We start from the raw sequence: 21,032 nt of genomic DNA on the forward strand, positions 1-21,032 counted from the left end.
CTGAGACTCCCTGCCCAGCCTGTGGCTGGCGGAGATGCCTTGGAAGGAGCCCCGGCCTGGGAAGAAACCTGGATCCTGTGTCCAGCTGCACCGAGGCATGCTATGAGAGCCTGGTGGCGTCCCTTTGTGTCTTTGGACTGCTACTTCTCATTTGTAAAATCAGCAGTTTGGGCAAACTGGTCTCTAAGATCCCTTCCAGCCACGATACTCGACAATCTTAAGCTGCTTAAGAAACATAAAACAGTAAATGAAAATTCTGGCCAGATGAGAAGAAAAAGAGGTTACCCTGAGCAAGACGAATAGAGGTTATCGTGAGCATTGAAAAGGTCATTATACTTCTTTAAAGTATGACTTCTTACATCAAAATATAAAAATACAATTAAGTTTCTTCCCATGTGTTTGTTATCCCATCACTCACTATTGGCTGGACAGATTTTTCACCACATTTGGACAGCAGATTTACAGTGGTCAAAATGATATACAAGAATATTCGTTTGGGGGTCCCAGGCCATCTTAAGGAGTCTGGCAGTTACCATCCAGACAAGTAACCTGAAGTTGACTCAGAAAGAGGCCTGAGAGCCACCTGGGAGAGACAGGCCATACCTAGAAAAACACTGTGGGTAGAGAAAACACGCCCTGGCTTGAGACGGCCACCAAGGCTGCAGCTCAGAGTCACAAGCGATTATCTCTGCTGGCTTCCACACAGGCAGCTCCACAAATCCCACCTGCAGGCTGCATATCGGAAGGGGCTTATTTATGCATCAACAACTAACAATTCTCTTATGCAATGTAGGGGTAGGGCCAGTCAGGGATAGTATCAAAAAAAAAAAAAAGGAAGTTTTCAAAAAAGGTAACCACTTCCCACCTGACCCCATCTGATGGGATTTCACTCTGCTCCTTCCCAATCACTGCAGAGAGTGTTTTTTTTTAATTAGCTGCACTGTGGTCACTTGTCATTTTTGACAGCATGGTTCATCCTGAAAGGAAACCTACAAAGGTAAACAGAGGAAGCAGACAAAGACAAGAATATCTGGTGGAAGCACAGCTGCCACTGGCAGCAGCCTCTGGGTCCAGCTGTGACTCACCAACCCAGCTCAGCTCAGGCAAAGGAAGGTGAGGCTTTGGGTAGCTCTTCACCTCCCTCTTCATGGAGAGCATCTTGAAACAAAAGCATCCATGCACACTGGTTTTCAAACCCTGTTCCACAGAACTCTGGAGAACCCGAGGGAACCGTGCGGAGGCACCTCAGGGAGTTCACGGGGAAAAGGGGCAAGCCCCAGGCCTCCATACCTGTTCACCACAGCACCTGTCTATCTTATATATCTGGCTTTCATGTAAGAGTCCAGTTAATGAAAAGAATCCCACAGCTTTAAAATAAAAAAAATAAAAAAAATAAAAAAAATAAGGCAAAAGTAAAAAAATTTAACTCATAAAGAACAGTTACATTTCACATATATTATTTCATTTAATTGTTCCCAACAGCCCTGTGAGAAAACTGAGGCTAAAGGGGTTTACGATCAGACGCCACAACCCATTCTCTAACGTAACCATCCCATGCTCACCCACCATCTATGTGGACTCTCGGGGAAGGGACGTCACCACCTACAACAGTCCACTCCATAGCTGGATGGCACAGACCATTAAAACAAGTTCTACCTTAAACAAAAGGCCCAGGGCAGGGGGGCTGCTGGGGATTCTAAAAGAGACTCAGAAAGCAGCATCAACTAAAGGCAACGTGTGGACCTCATGAAAATCCTGATTTGAACAAACCATCTATAAAGAGGCATTTCTGCAACAAGGAAAACTGAGTATCAACTGGATATGAGATGACATTAAGAAATTATTAATATTGTTGGTTGTTGGGATAGGGAGGGTGGGAGAGAGAGGCAAGAGGGAGGGAATATGGGGATATATATATATGTATAGCTGATTCACTTTGTTATACACCAGACACTAACACAACACTGCAAAGTAATTATACTCCAATAAAGATGTTAAAAAAAAAAAAAAAGATTGTTGGGTGTAAAAATGGTCTTCTGGCTATACTTTTTTTCTAAAGGCCTTATCAGAGATACCTCCTCAAGTATTTATGGAGGAAGTGATATGCTGTCTGGGATTTGTTTTAAAATATTACAGAAAATGGGACTTCCCTGGGGGTGCAGTGGTTAAGAATCTGCCTGCTAACGCAGGGGACACGGGTTCGAGCTGTGGTCTGGGAAGATCCCACATGCCACGGAGCAACTAAACCTGTGTGCCACAACTACTGAGCCTGCACTCTAGAGCCTGCGAGCCATAAGTACTGAGCCTGCGTGCCACAACTACTGAAGCCCGTGTGCCTAGAGCCCGTGCTCCGCAACAAGAGAAGCCACCGCAATGAGAAGCCCCTGCACCACAACAAAGACTAGGCCCCGCTCGCCGCAACTAGAGAAAGCTCGCGCAGCAACGAAGACCCAACGCAGCCAAAAATAAACAAATAAATAAATTAAAAAAAAAAATTACAGAAAACAGAAGTTATTAGGAGAGCTGGGTATTCATTATATTATCCTCTCCATCTCTGCATATGTTTGAAGTTTTTATAATATATAGTATAAAATTAAGGCAGGAAGGGAGAAAGGTTCTTCCTTACCTTTTTTTTTAAATAAAATTTATTTATTATTTATTTTTGGCTGCGTAGGGTCTTTGTTGCTGCGCGCGGCTTTCTCCAGTTGCAGCGAGCAGGAGCTACTCTTTGTTGCGGTGCGTGGGCTCCTCATTGCGGTGGCCTCTCCTGTTGCGGAGCACGGGCTCTAGGCGCGCGGGCTTCGGTAGTTGTGGCACGCGGGCTCTAGAGCGCAGGCTCAGTAGTGGTGGTGCACGGGCTTAGTTGCTCCGTGGCATGTGGGAACTTCCCGGACCAGGGCTCGAACCCATGTCCCCTGCAGTGGCAGGCGGATTCTTAACCACTGTGCCACCAGGGAAGCCCTCTTCCTTATCCTGAGATCAATTCTACCTCCCAGTATCTTCTACCAGTCATCTCCCTGGGGTCAGAAAGAATCGGGTCTCATCACCCACCCATGTCCATCTGAAAACAAGCATCCAAGCCCCTCTAAGTCTCCTTTCCTTTAAAATAACTCTTCCCAAGGTCCTTTTGCAGCTGAACTCCTCATAGCTCATGGCAGTGCCCTCCTTAATGGCAGGCTCCAGGACCAGAACACTGTGAAAGTGTGTTCTGAGCAGCCCCACGAATGTGGGCTTCCGGGTCCACGCACACTCTCAACTCTCCCTTGAGCATCTCTCTGTACCCAGTGACACCTCTTGATTCCAAGGACAAGAAGGGGATTGGCTCTCCGCTCAAGGGCAGGCTACCCCCAAGAGCAGAAGCAGCAGCAACAGCCTGCCCTCGCCTCACATAAACCACCTCGATCCTCACCAAAGCCCTAGGAGGAGAATATCAGCCCTCTTATAGATAACGAAAAAGAAAACCCAGAGAGCTTAAGTGCCTTGTTAAAGTCACACAGACTAAGATGAAAGAGCCAAGATTTAAACTTATGGGGGTCCCCAAGTCTGGGTTCATGACACTCAGCTCTCTCTCTGTGTCCTTACTCCTGGGCTCCAAACACACCAATGATGCTCAGGCCACCTGGGTCATTCATCTGTATCACCTATCTTCCCAGAAATAACTTACCACTCTCCAGGCCATCTTCCAGCTCTCCAGCCCAACAACTCCCCAGGGCTCAGAAAAGATCTGCCCAAGAGCTAACCTGTCCTGGACCCACAGTCACCAAACCCCTGAACAGGTCTCTACAGATCCTTCCAAGGTGCCCCTGGAAACTCCAACTATGGACCAAAGCCCAGCTCTAGAGAAGATCGCAAGAGGTTTAACCATCTCAAAGAATAACCATCACGAACAAGACTTCATTCTTGTTAAGCCACACTGAGGAAACTGAGGCCCAGAGAGGTCAGACATCTTGTGCAAGATCACACACCGAAAAAATCTACTGGTCCCAGAATCCACTACACATCTGAATTGTCAACATATCCAAAAAAATCTACTAGCCCCAGAATCACATATGCCCATTTCAGCTGGTATCAGAATTCAAAAGAATGGGAACGTTTAACGTTTTGGTTCCTTGAATGAAAGAGCTGGGGGAAAATTCGAGAAACGATGGTATAACATTGATGTTCCAGTTCCCTGCACTAATGCTGAAGTTTCCCAAGAACGCACCTCTCAGAACACTGATGTTGCAAGATGCTCAGTGAAAAAGGGTTTTGTGGTCAAATCAGTTTGGGAAACGCTGCGTAGTGAACCCACTCCAGTGAAGTCCCAAAGCACACTGGCTTACTGGTGCTTGAGAGGCTCCCAGTAAAGGAGCCTGCGTGACCTGCTCAAGCCAACACTGCTCAAATGTACTTGACCAGAGAACCCTTTTACAAATAACATCATTGACATCCCACCAAACTACTGTTTAGAAGATATTTCCTTGGGAAATGCTGATCTAGGTTTTTCTAAAGAAAATCTTGATAGCCAGTTACTCTGGATTCAAGTCTATGTAACCAAACCAGCCCTGAATGGGGTAAGGAGCAAGTGTCTACAAAGCGGAAATAACTGACATACTTCGAGTCCTTTGGGGATGGAGATATTAGTACCACTGCAAACACGAAGAAAATGTGTGAACATCCCCCTGGCTGCCAGATATGAATGCTGCTGGGATTCTATGGTCAACAACTTCTGCCCTCAAAAGAGTCACAGATGACTACTGAAACTAAAATCTTTATTTCTGGTCCAAAGGAATTGTCCTAAGGCTTTCCAAAATGAGTCTGGGGGGAAAAATACACAATTTTTAGAAGAAAACAATAAAATGTTGAACTAGGACTTCAGCCAGGCCACTCATCTCTGAGTCAAGGTGCTGTGGACAGTTGGGATTTCCTTAATTAAAACTCAAAGCAGGGCTTCCCTGGTGGCGCAGTGGTTAAGAATCTGCCTGCCAATGCAGGGGGCACGGGTTCGAGCCCTGGTCTGGGAAGATGCCACATGCCGCGGAGCAACTAAGCCCGTGAGCCACAACTACTGAGCCTGCGCGTCTGGAGCCTGTGCTCCGCAACGGGAGAGGCCGCGACAGTGAGAGGCCCGCGCACTGCGATGAAGAGTGGCCCTGCTCTCCGCAACTGGAGAAAGTCCTCGCACAGAAACGAAGACCCAACACAGCCATAAATAAATAAATAAATAAATAGATAGATAGATAGATAAATAGATAAATAGATAAATAGATAAATAGATAAATAGATAAATAGATAAATAAATAAATAAATAAATAAATAAATAAATTTATTTATTTAAAAAAAAAAAACTCAAAGCAAACAATACGGAAATTCCTCAAAAAATAAACACAGAATTACCACATGATCCATAATTCTACTCCTGGATATATAATCAAAAGAACTGAAAGTAGGGCCTCAAAGAGATATTTCTGCACCAATGTTCATAGCAGTTTTATTCACAATAGCCAAGAGATGAAAGGAACCCAAGAGTACACTGGTGGATGAGTGGATAAACAAAATGTGGTGCATACATACAATGGAATATTATTCAGCCTTAAAAAGGAAAGAAATCCTGTCACATGCTACAACATGGATAAACCTTGAGGACATTACCCTAAGTGAAATAAGCCAGTCACAAAAAGACAACTACTGTGTGATTCCACTTTTATGGGATATCTAAAGTAAACAAATTCATAGAAACAGAAAGTAGAATGGTGGTTCCCAGAGGTGGGGGAGGGAGGAATGAGGAGTTATTGTTTAATGGATACAGAGTTTTGGTTTTGCAAGATGAAAAAGTTCTGGAGATCTCTTACACAACAATGTGAATATTCTTAGCACTACTGAACTGTACACTTAAAATGGTTAAGATGGTGAGTTTTATATTTTGTGTTCTTTACTACAATTAAAAATTTTTAAATAAAGGAAGGAAGTTTTGACACATGCTGTAACATGGATGAACCATAAAGACCTTATGCCGAGTGAAGACAAGCCAGTCACAAAATGACAAATACTATATGACTCCATTTTTATATGCGATACCTAGAGCAGTCAAATTCACAGAGACAGAAAGTAGAATGGTGGTTGCTAGGGGCTGGGGGGAGGGGAGAAGGGAGAGTTATTGTTTAATTGGTAGAGTTTCAGGTTTGAAAGATGAAAAAGTTCTAGAGGGACTTCCCTGGTGGTCCAGTGGTTAAGAATCCGCCTGCCAATGCAGGGGACACGGGTTCGATCCCTGGTCCGGGAATATCCCACATGCCACAGAACAACTAAGCCCATGTGCGCCACAACTACTGAGCCTGCGCTCTAGAGACTGCGAGCCACAACTACTGAAGCCCGTGCGCTCTGGGGCCTGTGCTCCCCAACAATAGAGGCCACCGCAATGAGAAGCCCGCACGCCGCAACAAAGAGTAGCCCCTGCTCACTGCAACTAGAGAAAGCCTGAGTGCAGCAACAAAGACCCAGCGTAGCCAAAAAAAAGAAAAGAAAAGAAAAGAAAAAGTTCTAGAAATGGATGGATAGTAGGGATGGTTGCACAACAATGTGAATGTACTTAATACCACTGAACTGTACACTTAAAAATGAATAAAACAGTAATTTTAATGTTATGTATATTTTACCACAATTACAAAAATAGAAAAAAATGGTTCAAATGGTAAATGTTACGCTATATATATTTTACCACAGTATTTAAAACAAAAAAAACGTACAAAGCAAACGGGTTATGACCCTTAGTGTGAAACGAACATCAAGGTCAACAGTCACCTCACAATTACCCACCAAGGGTTTTGAATTGGATGGCCAACATGGAACACTCCAAACATCTGTTTAATTTTAAATATTTCTGTAGCACTTTCGTGGAACTCTGTCTCAAAAAGATCAATAGACACACACAATTCAGAGATATGCAATCTGCCCCAGGGAAAAGGTAAAAAAAAATGCAATATGTCCCCAACTCAATCCCATTTAAAATTCTTCTCTACTGAACATGTTCGGCATGCCTACTGCACAGACTGATAGGGAGTTCAGCCCTCTTGCTCTATGCCCACTATTTCTGTGGCTCACATCTTCCCAAGGTTACAGGAAATTAATAAAGAACCCCCTCAAGATGGCCTGCAGAATGTATAGGTGGTTGGAATGAGGTGGAACAAAAAAATTAAGACAAAATAACTCTCCTACATTGCTTACTTTTTCAGGAAATAGAAAGCCAGAGTACAAAAATCACTCAACACTAACACTAAATCAAAAAATAGTAATCAGGACTGCCCCGGTGGCGCAGTGGTTAAGAATCCGCCTGCCGACGCAGGGGACACGGGTTCGAGCCCTGCTCTGGGAAGATCCCACATGCCGCAGAGCAACTAAACCCGTGCGCCACAACTACTGAGCCTGCACTCTAGAGCCCACGAGCCACAACTACTGAGCCCGCGCGCCTAGAGCCCGTGCTCCGCAACAAGAGAAGCCACCGCAATGAGAAGCCCACGCACCGCAACGAAGAGTAGCCCCCACTCGCCGCAGCTAGAGAAAGCCCACACGTAGCAACGAAGACCCAACGCAGCCCAAAATAAATAAATTAATTAGTTAATTAATTTAAAAAAATAGTAATCATGGTAGAGACCTGGAAGAAAGGTCTTAGAAATCTACTCCAACCCCATCACCAAGCTTCCTTGGACCTAAGGCCACCCTGCAAGTACTGAGAACCCTACAGGACTGAGGAAGTCCTCAGTCAACACTGAACTTCTTCCAGCCTTCTACTTGGAAGAAAACAAGCCCCACGTAGTTAAGAGGCTCATCCAAGGTCAAGATGTTGTACAGTTAGGAGCAGATCCCCATCCAAAACTCTTTCGAGGACACCAAGCTGACTTTCAAATTCTAAGTGCAAAACGTGAAGGGCTCTCCAATCCTGCACAGGCAGTGTGGTCACTCCGCATGGCTCCTGGCAGCCAGTCCCACAGTGCTGATACCTGAGGGGTGACCTTGGAGACTTCAGACACCAGTGTCACACCACCTGCTTCCATCACAGACACACTGTGGGTGGGGACATCCGTGTGTGCCTGTGGAACTCACCCTAGCCTTCCTGCACTCCCACAGCCTTCTGTCACTGTGAAGTCACCACTTAAGAATCTGCACTTATTTCTGAAGAGAATCTGCACTTATGCAGGGACACACCACTCATTCGCCACACAGCTGACTAGTCATCCATACAACAGAAATTTACTGAACGCCCATCTTGGGCCAGGCTCTATTCTAGGCATCGGGAATACAACAGTGAATTTGGCTCATGGAGATTACATTCTACTCTTGATGACCCACAGCCACAGTAAAAGCAACCCTGACATCTGTTCAGCACAGTTTACCAGGAGCTCTCACATAACCCTCAGATATATCAGGAGAATCCCAGGCTTCTGGTCCTAAGGTTGGTTCCAGGCTGCATTACTCACCACACTAATAAATGCTCCTTTTTTCCTACCATGCATTGTCAAATAGCAGAGTGAAGTAGTTATTGTTTTAATTATTTTGTAGAGAGGGAGATAAGTTCAGAAAGGTTAACTGCCTTGCTCAAGGTCTAAAACCTAGTGAAATCTGACAATCTCCAACCACCCCATTCCAGCAATGACCTCATCTGCTAATTGCATCATCACACAAAGATGAGACCACATCTTGGACATTCACCTGCTGCTTTACCTGCACAACATCCTTTCTGCTCTTCTTTTTTTGGAGAACTGTTTCTCCCCATTCTAAAGAACCACATGGTACTGGTACGAGATGCCAATCACCCTACCCTATTTGTTGGGTCCACTGCTGGGCCAATCTTAGTCCTCTAGCGCCAGCCACAGTGACTGGGGCTCACATGGACATGTGACCCTAGTCAGGCCAATCAGAATCCTTCCATGAGATTTTTCTGCCTGGTTTACTGGATACAGCTCCCTTTATTCTCTGGTCAGGGGCTGTGAAGATGAAGCCAAGAGGGGCCTGAGGTCATGTTCCAGGCCCACGGGAAAAGCCCGTGGCATTCAGGATCAATCATCCAAAGGCCAGTTACTCCAATTCATCCCAAGGTTTTGGAATATTATACAATAAATTTCTCTTTTCTGCCTAATACAGTTTGAGCTAAGTTTCTGTCACCTGCAATAAGGGTGCCTGAACTAATACACAGAGGGATAAATAAAATCTGCCTTTCTCTTAGAAACCTCTTTTCAACCATCACTTTCAAGTTCCTCCACTACTTCCTCTCAACACAATTAACAGAACCAAAAGAAAAACCACAATGGTTGGAGCTTTTACTTATGACCATCCAGGACAGAGTGGATGAAGAAAAGGTGGCTGGTACCTGAAGAGAGTAGGGAAAGAACAAAAGGCCCAGGTAACCTCTAATGAATAATAGATAATCCACACCTGACAATCAGCAGCCACTGCACTCGTCCCACTGGAAACGCCTGGGGTTATTCTTTTTTAAAAATTCCTCCAGCTTCAACTTCTGACAAGTGTACAATGCCTAAATTCCAGGTGGTGTACAAACGCCTTGCTCCGCCTAGCCATCATGGTCCTTCAGATTACCTCTGCATCCCCACCCTCCCAGAGCCAGTGCCCTGCTCACTCAGGCTGGTCTAATTTCTGCAACCTGGAAACACACTGCTCCTCTCACAGCTAGGAGTTTGTTCTATGCATCTCCCACCCAGACATCCTCCTTTTCCTCTGCACATTCAGAGTACCCCTTCAACACCCAGCTCAAGCCCCAGTCCCTCCTCGAAGCCTTCCCTGGCTTCTCCAGCAAACACTACTGTCTCCATCCTCTTAACTGTAGCGAAGCCAAGTCAGCCAGCTCTCCGGGAAACTAAAGAGGAGGCACGGAGGGGACGAGGAGGAGAAATTCAGCTCTGAGCACACAGTAGAGAGTGCCACCGGCAGTCACCATGTTCTGCCACTTCTGCTCCACGAGACAGGCCTGTTGTGAAAATGGTTTGGGGAGCCCTCCACACTTAGATGGTAATTAGAGCCACTAGGGGTGGATGAGAGTATTTGGGGAAAGCATGTAGTAGACTTTTAAAAGGAGGAAAAAGCCTGTTTGTATTTGTATCACTCAATTGATCTGGCTCATAATGTCACTCTCCTGAGTGTCCCATTCCCCCAACGAGGCAGCAAGCTGCAGGCTGGAATTACATCCTCTGCACCCCGGCCCCACCTGCACCAAGAACAGGAGGACCAGGCACCTCAGTCCTCCCCAATCTCATTTTGCCTCCCAGTGGCTGAGACAGGCCACGCAGCACCCCCAGCCCCATCTCACAGATGAGGACACTGAGGCTCGGCGCCAGGAAGGGGCCCCTCACTCCAGGGGCAGGCGGTTGAGGAGCTTCAAGTGAGAAAACCCAGATGTTAGCAACTGAATCAAAGAGAAAAAACAAAGGACCTCGTGGGTTCTGAGTGAACAAACAAGATCCTGGTACTACTATGGAAAAAACTCGAGAGACCTGAGCCAGTCAGAGGAGAACAGTTCTCCCCTCTCTCTACCACGAGCGGGGACAAAGGGGCTCACTCCTTCCTTACAGATGCATGTATTGGGACAAGGAAAGGCTACAAAATTCCAGAGTTCCCCAATGCAGGAAACGGTCTAAAACTGTAATGGGAGGGCCTAACCAGGTAACAGGAAAAACCACCCCCAACATGGAATCAGGAGCACTGCACTTAGCCTGACTCCAGCTCCTTTCTGCCCTGCAACTCCTGGCCTGTCCTCAGACCTCACAGATGGGGGGCATGGAACCCAGTGTCACGCAGAAAAGGCACTAGATGCCACAGAACTAAGTGAGATATTAAAGTATGCAATAAGATTGAAAATGCTCAATAGCAATGTACTATCAATTCTGGTAGAGAAGTCCCCCTGCCCCCAAAATAAAACAACTCTGTGTCTTCTTACTCACCTGCATACCCCAGGCCTGAGCATGGTGGGTTATAAATGTCTGGGGCTCTAACTGAGCATGAGCAGAACAGATGAGTTTGGTTTGCTTACCTGCCCCGTACCACCTAGAACAGTTTCCTCCCAGTTCCAGGCCCCATGTGGGGAGCAGCCAGACATCATCTGCCTGCAGCACAACAAACTCCCACAGCACACAAGTGCCAGCCATGGGACGGGCATTCTAGACCAGGGGCCCACATGGGATGTGGAATACACCAAAGGAGCCCCTAACTGGGTGATGGCAGCACCTCCGATGTATAAACAGTGACAAAGGGGCCTCCCCTTGAGACTATGGATCTTTAGGAAGCCAACTGGTTCCTCTCTGGGGCTCCCACAAGATGCTTGCACTAAGGCTGACTTACAGGCAGAGGTGTGCACCTGTGTGCAGAGTGGAACCTGCTGGGAGAGCAAAGACCAGGACACAGGGCTGAGTTTCCCTGACTTCGGCTCCTCAGGGATGAAACGGGTGCTTCCATTCCTTCAACCTGAGCAGTCCTTTTAGTCACTGAGCTTTGTGCCATAAGAGGGGCTCCCTGGCTAACCGAAAAAAAGCTGGCAACCACTGCACAGTAATTCATCCTTTAAAAGATCCCAACGCTCTGTGGTTTCCTTGCACACCGTGTCACCTCTCATCCCCAGAAGCTCTACATGGCATCTTGCCAGACCAAATGCTATCCTAATTTTTTTCTGAAGTATCAACTAAAATGAACTTAACTTCCCTTGAAAAGCTACACAGCTCTGCATTCTGGTAAAACTAGGGTTTGAAATCCTGCCCTTGAGGATAAAATCCAAACCCTATTTCATCCTTTCCTTAGATGTCAGGACCAGCTTCCAGAACTTCAGCCCTGTGAGGCCCCACCTTCTCTACCAGGCATGGAAAAGGGAGGGACCTAATTAATGGCAATTCATCTGTCTATTCCAGAGATTAAAGCTAGCGCTGATTCAAACACATCCCAATGAGGACTTAAGTCTGCACTCCAACTTCTGCGCTTCCTTGATCAACCTCCTCCTTCAAACACAGACAGCTAGGTAGACAAAAAGGCAACTAAAAAGAAAACAAAGTTACCCCGAAGAGATTTCCCTCTGACCTTATCCTCAAGGCCACATCTGACAGCTCTTCTTAGCATCATCCCAGGAGAGGACTGGGTTGCCCAGCAACTCAGACACGATCATAACTGGGGGACAGCGTAGGTTTGAGGAACAGAGATGCTGAAGAGTCAGAAACCCAAAGTGGAGACAGAAGGGCCATCAATGAAATGATACGCTGTGTGGCCAGCAGTTTAGTCTCTCTGTATGCCAGTTGTCTTCACTACCAAAAAAAAGGTGGCCAATATCCAATGGAGCTGTTACCAGGAACAGCTTATAAAATCATCTCCTTAATAAGTGAGGCTTTTAACAGCCAAATAAACACGTTTCATCAGCCTGTGGCCTACAAGTTGTTAAAGGCAGTTCATCAGCCCTCTCTGTTCACTTTTAAAACACGGACAAGACACAGAAAAGCAGCACTTGTTGCTTCCTGGTTCCAAATGGGTTAAATAAAACAATGGGTCATAATTGAAAACTCCTGGTGCCCAATACTTTGAGCAATTTAACCACTCCAAGCTGGAGTTTTCTCTCTGGCAAAGTAGGAATAATAGCTCAGAGAGTGGTAAACGAACGTGATACAACAGAGTGCCTGCCACAACAGTAGGTGCCCAATAAATGTTGGCTCTTCCTTCCTCAGTGCTATGCCTTCTTCCTCAGCTTCCTTGTCTAAAAGCCTGGCTTTCCACACTCCCCAACTAGGCCACACCAAGCCTACCACTTGCCACAAACTCCCAGCAGTACCCCCCACCCCCCCCCCAACACACGAATACTCACAAATCCGTCACCACCACCCAAGGGAACCAGTCACCAGCCTTCCCTCCTCAAGGCAGCTCGGCACCCTTAGGGAGGGAACTGAGCCCCAGCAGCTACAACCAGGATTTTCCCATGGTGCAATGCAACTTCCCCAACTTTTCCCGGCCCACAGTTTCCAAAGAAACCTAGCAGGCATTGTGCATAATCAACCACAAGCCTGGGCGAACAAACAGACTGAGCTCTGGGCAGAGAGAGCTGAGAAAATCAAAAAGTGAAAAGGCACCAGTGGTCCTGAAACGGGGTGCCAGGGACCAAAATTCAGAAGTACCGGCCCTGGCCCAGGTTCTATTCTTCTAGACCTCATCATTGATTGAAGGCTAGCAGAGGCTCTAAAAGGACTGTTGGATGGTGAACAATCTTAGAAAAGGGACTGACGGACATCCCTCCGAGATCGCCCCGCGGCTGGACCTGGTGGTCTCGGGAGGACCCCGCTGCCGCGGCACCTGGAGGATCACGGCCTGCAGTGCGGGGCATTGTTCGCAGCAAGGGTGGGATTGGGGGAGGAGGTGTGAAGTGGGGGTCCACGCATCGGGCCCTCCCCAGGCAGGCTGAAGGAGGGAAGGTTCTCCCCGCGGCAGGCGCCAGGTAGATGAATGGCCCTCACGACTTCCCCCTCGGAGAACCGGAGAGAGAAGTCGTGGAAGGCGGGTCCGAGAGGCCGGGCGGGAGTCTCACACTCACCGGCGCCCTCGGCGGGCTGCGGCGGCCCGACGACGCCGTTCAGGTAGAGAATGGGCAGCAGGTGAGGCTGCGTCTTCTCCAGCGCCGCCCGCAGGTCCTGGAAGTGGTCCCGCTCCTTGGCCAGGAGCAGCTTGAGCAGCAGCTCCGCCTTGGCGCCTCCCGCCTCCTCGTCCAGCTGCCGCCGCTCGCCGGGGCTCAGCGCTCCTGCGGCCTCGAGCAGCCCGAGCACCGCCTCCACCTCCGTCATGGCCTGGGCCAGGCTCTGCTGACACTGGGCGAGCAGCTCCCGGCGCTGGGGCTCCATGGTGGCGGCCGCCCCGCCCCGCCGGACGGCTACCGGACTCCCGGAGGCCGGCGGGCGCGCGGGCGGGCGGGCAAGCAGGCTGGTGGCGACGGGCCCCGGGCGCCTCGGGGCGGCGAGCGGTGGCGGCAGCCCTAGAGCACCGGGGGCCGCCAGGCCGCGGGGGCCATGGGCCGGGGCCTGGGCGGGCTGGGGGCCCGGGCGGCGAGCGGCGCTCAGCAGCGGCCGCCTCCCGGGCTCAGGAGCGCAGCCATGTTGGCTGCGGCGGCGGCGGGACTGGAAGAGGAGGAGGAGGAGGAGACGGAGGAGGAGAAGGAGGAGGCGGAGGTGGGGACGGCGGCCGGGGCGCGCCCCGAGGCCCGGCTCCAGCCGGGCATGCTCCCCCTCCCCTCCCCCTCGGCGCGCGCCGCTCCCCCGCCCGCCCCGCGAGAAAACTCTCCCCGGAACGCCGGCCCCGGCGCCACCCCCCGAACACGATCACAACTCGGAAAGGAAAGTGGCCCGGCCGTCTTCGCCAGGCCCCCCGACGGCTCGGGAGCCGCCTCCCCCCGGCCCGGTCCGTGCGCCCCGGCCCGGCTCACTGGGGCCCCGCGGCCGCTGCCCGCTCCGCCTTGCCCGCGCCCCGGCGTCGCCGCCGCCGGTCTGTCCCTCCGCCCTCCTCTCCTCTCCTCTCCTCTCTATCCCCTCCCCTCCCTTCCCCCGGCCGGCCTTTCAAGCGCCCGGGCGGCCAGCCCCGAGGGGATGGGCGAAGGGGAGGGGTCCCCACCTCCCCGCCCCGGGCCCGCCTCGGAGGCGGGGACATCGCGCGCGCTGGCTCTCCGGGTCTCCGAGGCCCAGGCGCAACCGGCGGTGGGGGACGCGGAGTCAGGGGCCCCGCGGGAAGCAGCCCGCACCCCCAGCCCCCTCGGCCAGGCACACGGCCAGACCCCAAGCTATTGGAGACCCTCTCAAACAAAACCCTGCCCCGCCCCCATCCAGGGTCTTCTAATCTGAGAACTCCAAAATCAGGCCTGGAGACAATAGAGACGACGTCCCCTAAACTTGGCCATCTCCAAATTTAGACCTCCCCCAGATCTGTGAGATTTCCCCGCTCCGAGGAGCTCTTATATAGAAAATGTCCCAGTATAATCCCGAGACTCGATTAATCAGGATCTTTCCCCTCACCCCCATTTTAGATGGGTTGGTCCCCAGTGTCTAAAGAGGCTTGGATGTTGGGGAGGGGATGTGTAACTGGAGGAGGAAGAGAGCGGCGGGGTCTGTAGTGGAGCCAGTTCATCTTTTTGGCAAGAGAAGTGCTCTCCTCCCTAGATGTCATCCCAGATTCTAGTCTCAGGAGAAGGTAAATCAATGGGCTGCAGAAACCTTGCTCCCCTGATACCCTCAATGAGGATCTACAGTTGGGCTCCAAGTCCAAGAATGCCTCCTGCCTTCCATTGTAGCCCTTTGTGGACACATAACCACTTACCTCCTGACTGCAGGAGGAGGTCCTTAAAAGCTGGAATCCCAGCTGATGACTCCCAATAACCCCACCTCGCCAGTGTGGAGTGGAAATCCCAAGGCCATTGCAAATGTCTGTGTTCCATTGAATGATGCTCATTTACGAACACTGGGGACCACAGGTGCTTTTTCTGCTGTCACTCCCACCCCACAACTTCAGTCCTCCCCCCAAAAGCAGTTTTCTTCGAGTCTGCTTCTGTAAGGGGAGGAGTCTTTTTTATTTAGTGGAAACAAACTCTATATATAGTGGTTAGAACAAAAGTAGCAGTTTGCACTTCAGTTTGGATTTCCCTTTAAATAGCTACATGATGTGGGAGCAAATCAATTACCCGGGGCTGTTCTCAGTTTTCTCCTCAGGAAAACAGGGTGGGGAGAGTGTATTCCATCAGGGGTTATGAATAAGCTCGAGGGTGTCAGTGAAGCTTTTGAAATTATCTGCACTTTTTTGTAGACATGTATGTATTTTTCTGGGATGGAAGTCCATAGCTTTCATCAAATTCTTTAAGGCCTCCATGACCCAAAATGGACTCCAAAATGGTGGAACTCAACTCTTTTCAGAGATCTCCCTGCTTAGGTAGTCTGGGCTTCTATGGCTGAGCGAGGTTCTAGGGAAGGGGAAGGCTGGCTATTGCACAGTGCCAGGAATCTAGATAGGCTCCCTAGCTGTCCCTCCCACTCCTGCCCCTGAGAGATGGTTCCCCCTTCTGGCCACCTGTTCCCCTACATCCTAAATCATCTGCAAAGGCATCCACTCTTCAGTGCGCACTTGGACCTCTGTTCTTAACTGGATTAACTAGAAATCTAGGGGTGGGAGGAAGGTGCAACGGAAGAGAAGTTGGAGACTAATTTGGTTTGTAGTTAGAACAAATTGTGACTAACTCCTAGGTCCAAATGGTGCCTGAGATAGGAGAGGGCAGGAGGAACGCGTCATCTCCCAGTAACCCCTAAAAGAGTGGTGGGGAGCATGGATGTTTTGCCCAGGGAAGCCTTCCTGGGAAGCAGTGAGGAAGTCCATTTGCTAAGAGTGCTTTCTCTCAGCGGCTGCAGATTGACAGATGACTACTTTCAGCAAACCCTTTATTGGAAACTCTGGGGTTTTATGGAAAACATAAATTCTGGAGGAAATTGTTTACTTTATAAACATATTGGACCTTAAGTGCCCTTTAGCCAGTGACCTTGATATGACCTTGTATTTCTGTACCATTTTATATCCTTCAGGGCACCTTTTCTCATACTATCTCCTTTGTGCCCTGTTCTACGTTGAATTGTGTCCCCGCCAAAAGATATGTTCAAGCCCCAACTCCCAGCACCTGTGAACGTGACCTGATTTGGAAATAAGTTCTTTGCAGATGCAATCAAATTAAAACGAGGTCATATTGGATTAGGTGGGCGCTAATCCAACATCTGGTGTTCTTACAGAAGGGGGGAATTTGGACACAGACACACACACAGGGGAGACTACCATGTGAAGACAGGCACAGAAGTTGGAATGATGCATCTACAAGCCAAGAAACGCCAAGGATTGCCAGCAACCTCCAGAAGCTGGGGAAAGAGGCCTGGAACAGACTCTCCCTCAGAGCCTCCCAGAAGGAACCAATTCTGCCAACACCCTAATTTCTGACCTCCAGCCTCCAGAACTGTGAGCTAGTAGGTTTCTGTCATTTTAAGCTGCCCAGTTTGTGGTAATTTGTTATGGCAGCCCCAGGAAACTAATAAGAGTCTCATCACAGTGGACAAAGACGGGTGTCCCCATTTTACGAATCACCCTGTCACCTCACTCTTCTACTGCCTAAGAATTTCTCTGTAGATTTACGTACCTTTCCTCCTTCTGATCTTAGAGAAAGAGCACCTCTCCACCTTCGGAACAGCCCTCCGTCCTATGGATAGAATCTTTGCACCCCCTCCATGCACACAGCCACACACACACACACACACACACACACACACACACACACACACACACACACACACGGTCTCCCTCTGTGCTATGGCTCAGGCCTCCCTCCCCTTTGCCAAAAAACAGGCCTGCATCTCCCCATTCTCAAAGGCCCCCTTCCCCTCTCTCACGTCCTCAGCGAAGAACCAGTGCCTGGCCACCAGAACCTCCAGATGCTCATGGACCTCATATCCCGTGGTTGGTGCTTTGCAATCTGACTTCTGAAAACAACTCCCCCTAGAAAACTGCTTTCCCCTCCCTTAAACCTCCTGTTGCCACCCCAAGGCCTTTCCTTCACACCTCCTCCAGCGTCCTCCACCCTGCTCTGCTTCACCCCACCCTGAGAACATCTCCTCTCTCCCCCACTGGCTCCTTCCTCTCCACATTGGCTCTTCATCCCTCTTCTCCGCCCACACTCCCTCCCTTTCAAAGGGTAATCACTTCGGAGCAGGGCAGACATGAGCTCAGATCCCAATGCTGACACTCACTCCCTAGGTATCCCTGGGCTAGTTACTTAACTTTTCTGAGCCTCCATTTCTGCATCTCAACACTGGGAATAAACATCACCCTTTGGTGGGGTTACTAGGAGAATTCAGTGATAGGATTTATACAAAGCCCTCGCTCAATGCCCAGTATGTGGCAGGCATATAAACCCCATAATGTAGTGCTTGAGCAGGCAACTGCTGCAGTCAGAATGCCTGATTTAAATAACAGCTTTAGGGCTTCCCTGATGGCGCAGTGGTTAAGAATCTGCCTGCCAATGCAGGGGACACGGGTTCGAGCCCTGGTCTGGGAAGATCCCACATGCCGCGGAACAGCTGGGCCTGTGAGCCACAATTACTGAGCCTGCGCGTCTGGAGTCTGTGCTCCACAACAAGAGAGGCCGCGATAGTGAGAGGCCCGCGCACCGCGATGAAGAGTGGCCCCTGCTTGCCACAACTAGAGAAAGCCCTTGCACAGAAACGAAGACCCAACACAGCCATAAATTAATTAATTAATTAATTAATTAAAAAAAAAAAACAACTAGCTGTTTATCCTCAAGCAACCACTTTAAAAAAAAAAAAAAAAACCCACAGCATGTTATACTAGATATATCATTCACGTTATAAACACATCTTTAAAAAAAAAAAAAAAAAAAAGAATCTGCCTGCCAATGCAGGGGACACGGGTTCGAGCCCTGGTCCGGGAAGATCCCACATGCCGCGGAGCAACTAAGCCCGTGCGCCACAACTACTGAGCCTGCGCTCTAGAGCCTGTGAGCCACAACTACTGAGCCTGCGTGCCACAACTACTGAAGCCCGCATGCCTAGAGCCCGTGCTCCGCAACAAGAGAAGCCACCGCAATGAGAAGCCCACACACCGCAACGAAGAGTAGCCCCTGCTTGCCGCAACTAGAGAAAGTCCGTGCGCAGCAACGAAAACCCAATGCAGCCAAAAATATAAAATAAAATAAATAAATAAATAAATTTTAAATAAATAAATAACAGCTTTGCCCCTTATTAGCTGGGTAATGTTGGGTAAACCTTTCTGTGTCTGTTTCCTTGTCTGTAAAACAGAGATATTATCATCAAGAATAATATCAAAGGAGATAGTGCTCTATCAATGGCAGGTGTCACTGTTCTTTTGGCTTCCACTGTCTCATCCATCTGAGAGGAAAGACTCCCCGTAGCATGTAGCAACTGGTTTTCAACAGATGTTTCTAGGCTCCTGAAAGAATGGTGCGGGCTCCAGCTGAAAGACTTCTATTTCACTTGTATTCAGACGACAGGTAAGGGCAGGGGCCCCTTCTATGTTGTTCTCTGTATTCCCCTCCCACAATGCCTGGCATGTGGTAGGCGCGCAACAGAAACTTTTTAATTAATAAGCGAACATAATGAATGAATGAACAAAAGAGTTTTGCACTGAAGCCCTGCTTCACAAAAATAATATCTGCTAAAAATGGAAAGATGGGGAAGGAGAGCATCTGAAAAAGGAACAGCATCAGAAGCAACATGAGAGAGGTTCACACCTGCACATGGGGGACAGGCTGGGAGCTCCAGGCAAAGCCTCTATCCCTGGGGGGCTAAGCAGCAGGACCCCCACCCTTTCCTGCCTTGCCCTGCCCTGCTACAAGCTTGGCCCACCAGACCCTACTAAGATGCCTCTGCTCAGAAATACATTCCCCAGCTTAGTGTAGTCTTGAGGGAGGTCATGGCCCCCTCCCAGTTTCTGCAAGCACAGTCCTGCCGGGAGCCTTAACCCTTTGATTCAGAGCCCATTCTTCACATTTCAACTTAAAATGTTACCTGCTTTAGGAAGCCAGACATGCCTTCCTGACCTCCTCTCAAAAGGGCTAGATATCTCTGCTCCTAGCTATCACTGCAAAGTTTTACCTCCCCTTTATTAACATTTATCAACATGTATTCTTAAAATTGCCAGTTTACTTCTCTCTATCCCCTTGGTACACAGAATGCACCCTCGCAAAGATGTCCATGCCCTAGTCCCCAGAAGCTCTGAATATGAAATGTGTTATGTTACACGGCTAAAGGGACTGTGCAGATGTGATTAGAGTTACAGACTTTGAAATGGGGATCGCAGCCTGGATTATCCAGGTGGGCCCAATCTAATCACACAAACCGTTCAAAGCAGGGAATTTTCTCAATCTGGAGGCAACAGGAGGGTAAGTCGGAGAGATTCCAAGCACAGGAAGGATTTGACATGCCGTTGTCAGCTGAGATGTAGGAGTCCACATGCAAAGGGGGCAGAGAGAAGGTCTAAGGAGCAAAAGGCAGTCCCCAGCCAACAGCTAGCAAAGTAAAAGGGACCGCAGTCCTGCAACAGCAAGGAACTGGATTCTGCCAACAATCTGAACGAGCCTGGATTCTTCCCACAGCCTCCCAATTAGAGCCCAGATGGTCGACACCTTGATTTTACCCTGGCAAGACCCTGAGTGGGGAAAACCAGTCCAGCCATCTGGACCTCGGACATACAGAGCTGTTAGATCTTAAATGCAGGTTGTTTTAAAGCTCTAAGTTTGTGGAAATGTTATTATGGCAGCAGTAGAAGACTAACGATCCCCAAAGACTATGAGCTCTTCAGGGACAGAAACAATATCAACTGTTCATTGTTGAACCCCCAGTTCCTGCCAGAGTGCCTGCCCCGTGATAGGCACCCAAAAAACCCTGTTGTGTGAACCGATGGAAACCTACTCGTCCGCCAGGACTTGCTTTGGGAGTAATTATTTATGGTATCTTTGGAAAACAGAACCCAGTTCTCCACCAGCAATTGGAGGGAAAGCTTTCAAAGGAAAATACCTAGAAACTGGGCCTCCTCTGCAGGCTGAGTGAACTGGAGCCCCAGGGGCCTCTTGACCCTGGGCTTTATGTCCCATTGAATAAGCAGCAGCTGCTCCCTGGAGAAGAAACAGATCCTGGTGTCTGCTTCCCTTGTGTGGCTCCTTTGGCGGCAAACAAGGCTGCCTTCAAGAGTGAGTGCGTGCACGTGAGAGCTTGCGTGTGCGCACATGCACAAGGGTGAGGGCGTTGTGGGCAGGAGTAGGGCTGTTTCAGCATGAGTGTGGGTGTCTGTGAGGACAAACTGCACTAGTACCAACACTTGGATGTGTGTGAGTGGAGAAGCAAGCCTTCCTAGGATCCTTTCGCTGTTGCACCCTGGAAATTGCAGGTGGCCCAACATCCAAGATGTGACATTTGAAAGGATTTCCTTAGAGAGTTCCTTAAAAGAATGAACTCCCCCAGGATGCTGAAAATGGAATT

General features: G+C 49.1%; 1 protein-coding gene and 1 long non-coding RNA gene across 8 annotated transcripts in view; one reads left to right on the forward strand and one right to left on the reverse strand.

Annotated features, from left to right (window-relative positions):
- DLG5 (discs large MAGUK scaffold protein 5) overlaps positions 1-13,847 on the reverse strand; it is a gene marked incomplete at its 5' end in the record, with an annotated part of 211,409 nt that extends 197,562 nt beyond the window's left edge. For all 7 annotated transcript variants that reach the window (XM_082408734.1, XM_082408732.1, XM_082408737.1 and 4 more), the window contains one exon: positions 13,544-13,847. In XM_082408734.1, coding sequence (XP_082264860.1) covers positions 13,544-13,847 — 304 coding nt within the window. The remainder of the gene's footprint in view (positions 1-13,543) is intronic.
- LOC309604610 overlaps positions 1-21,032 on the forward strand; it is a 105,035-nt gene that overhangs the window by 28,437 nt on the left and 55,566 nt on the right. The gene's annotated exons all lie outside the window — the stretch shown is intronic.

The sequence above is a fragment of the Balaenoptera borealis genome (genome assembly GCF_965194805.1).
Source record: "Balaenoptera borealis genome assembly, chromosome: 10".
Classification (NCBI taxonomy): domain Eukaryota; kingdom Metazoa; phylum Chordata; class Mammalia; order Artiodactyla; family Balaenopteridae; genus Balaenoptera; species Balaenoptera borealis.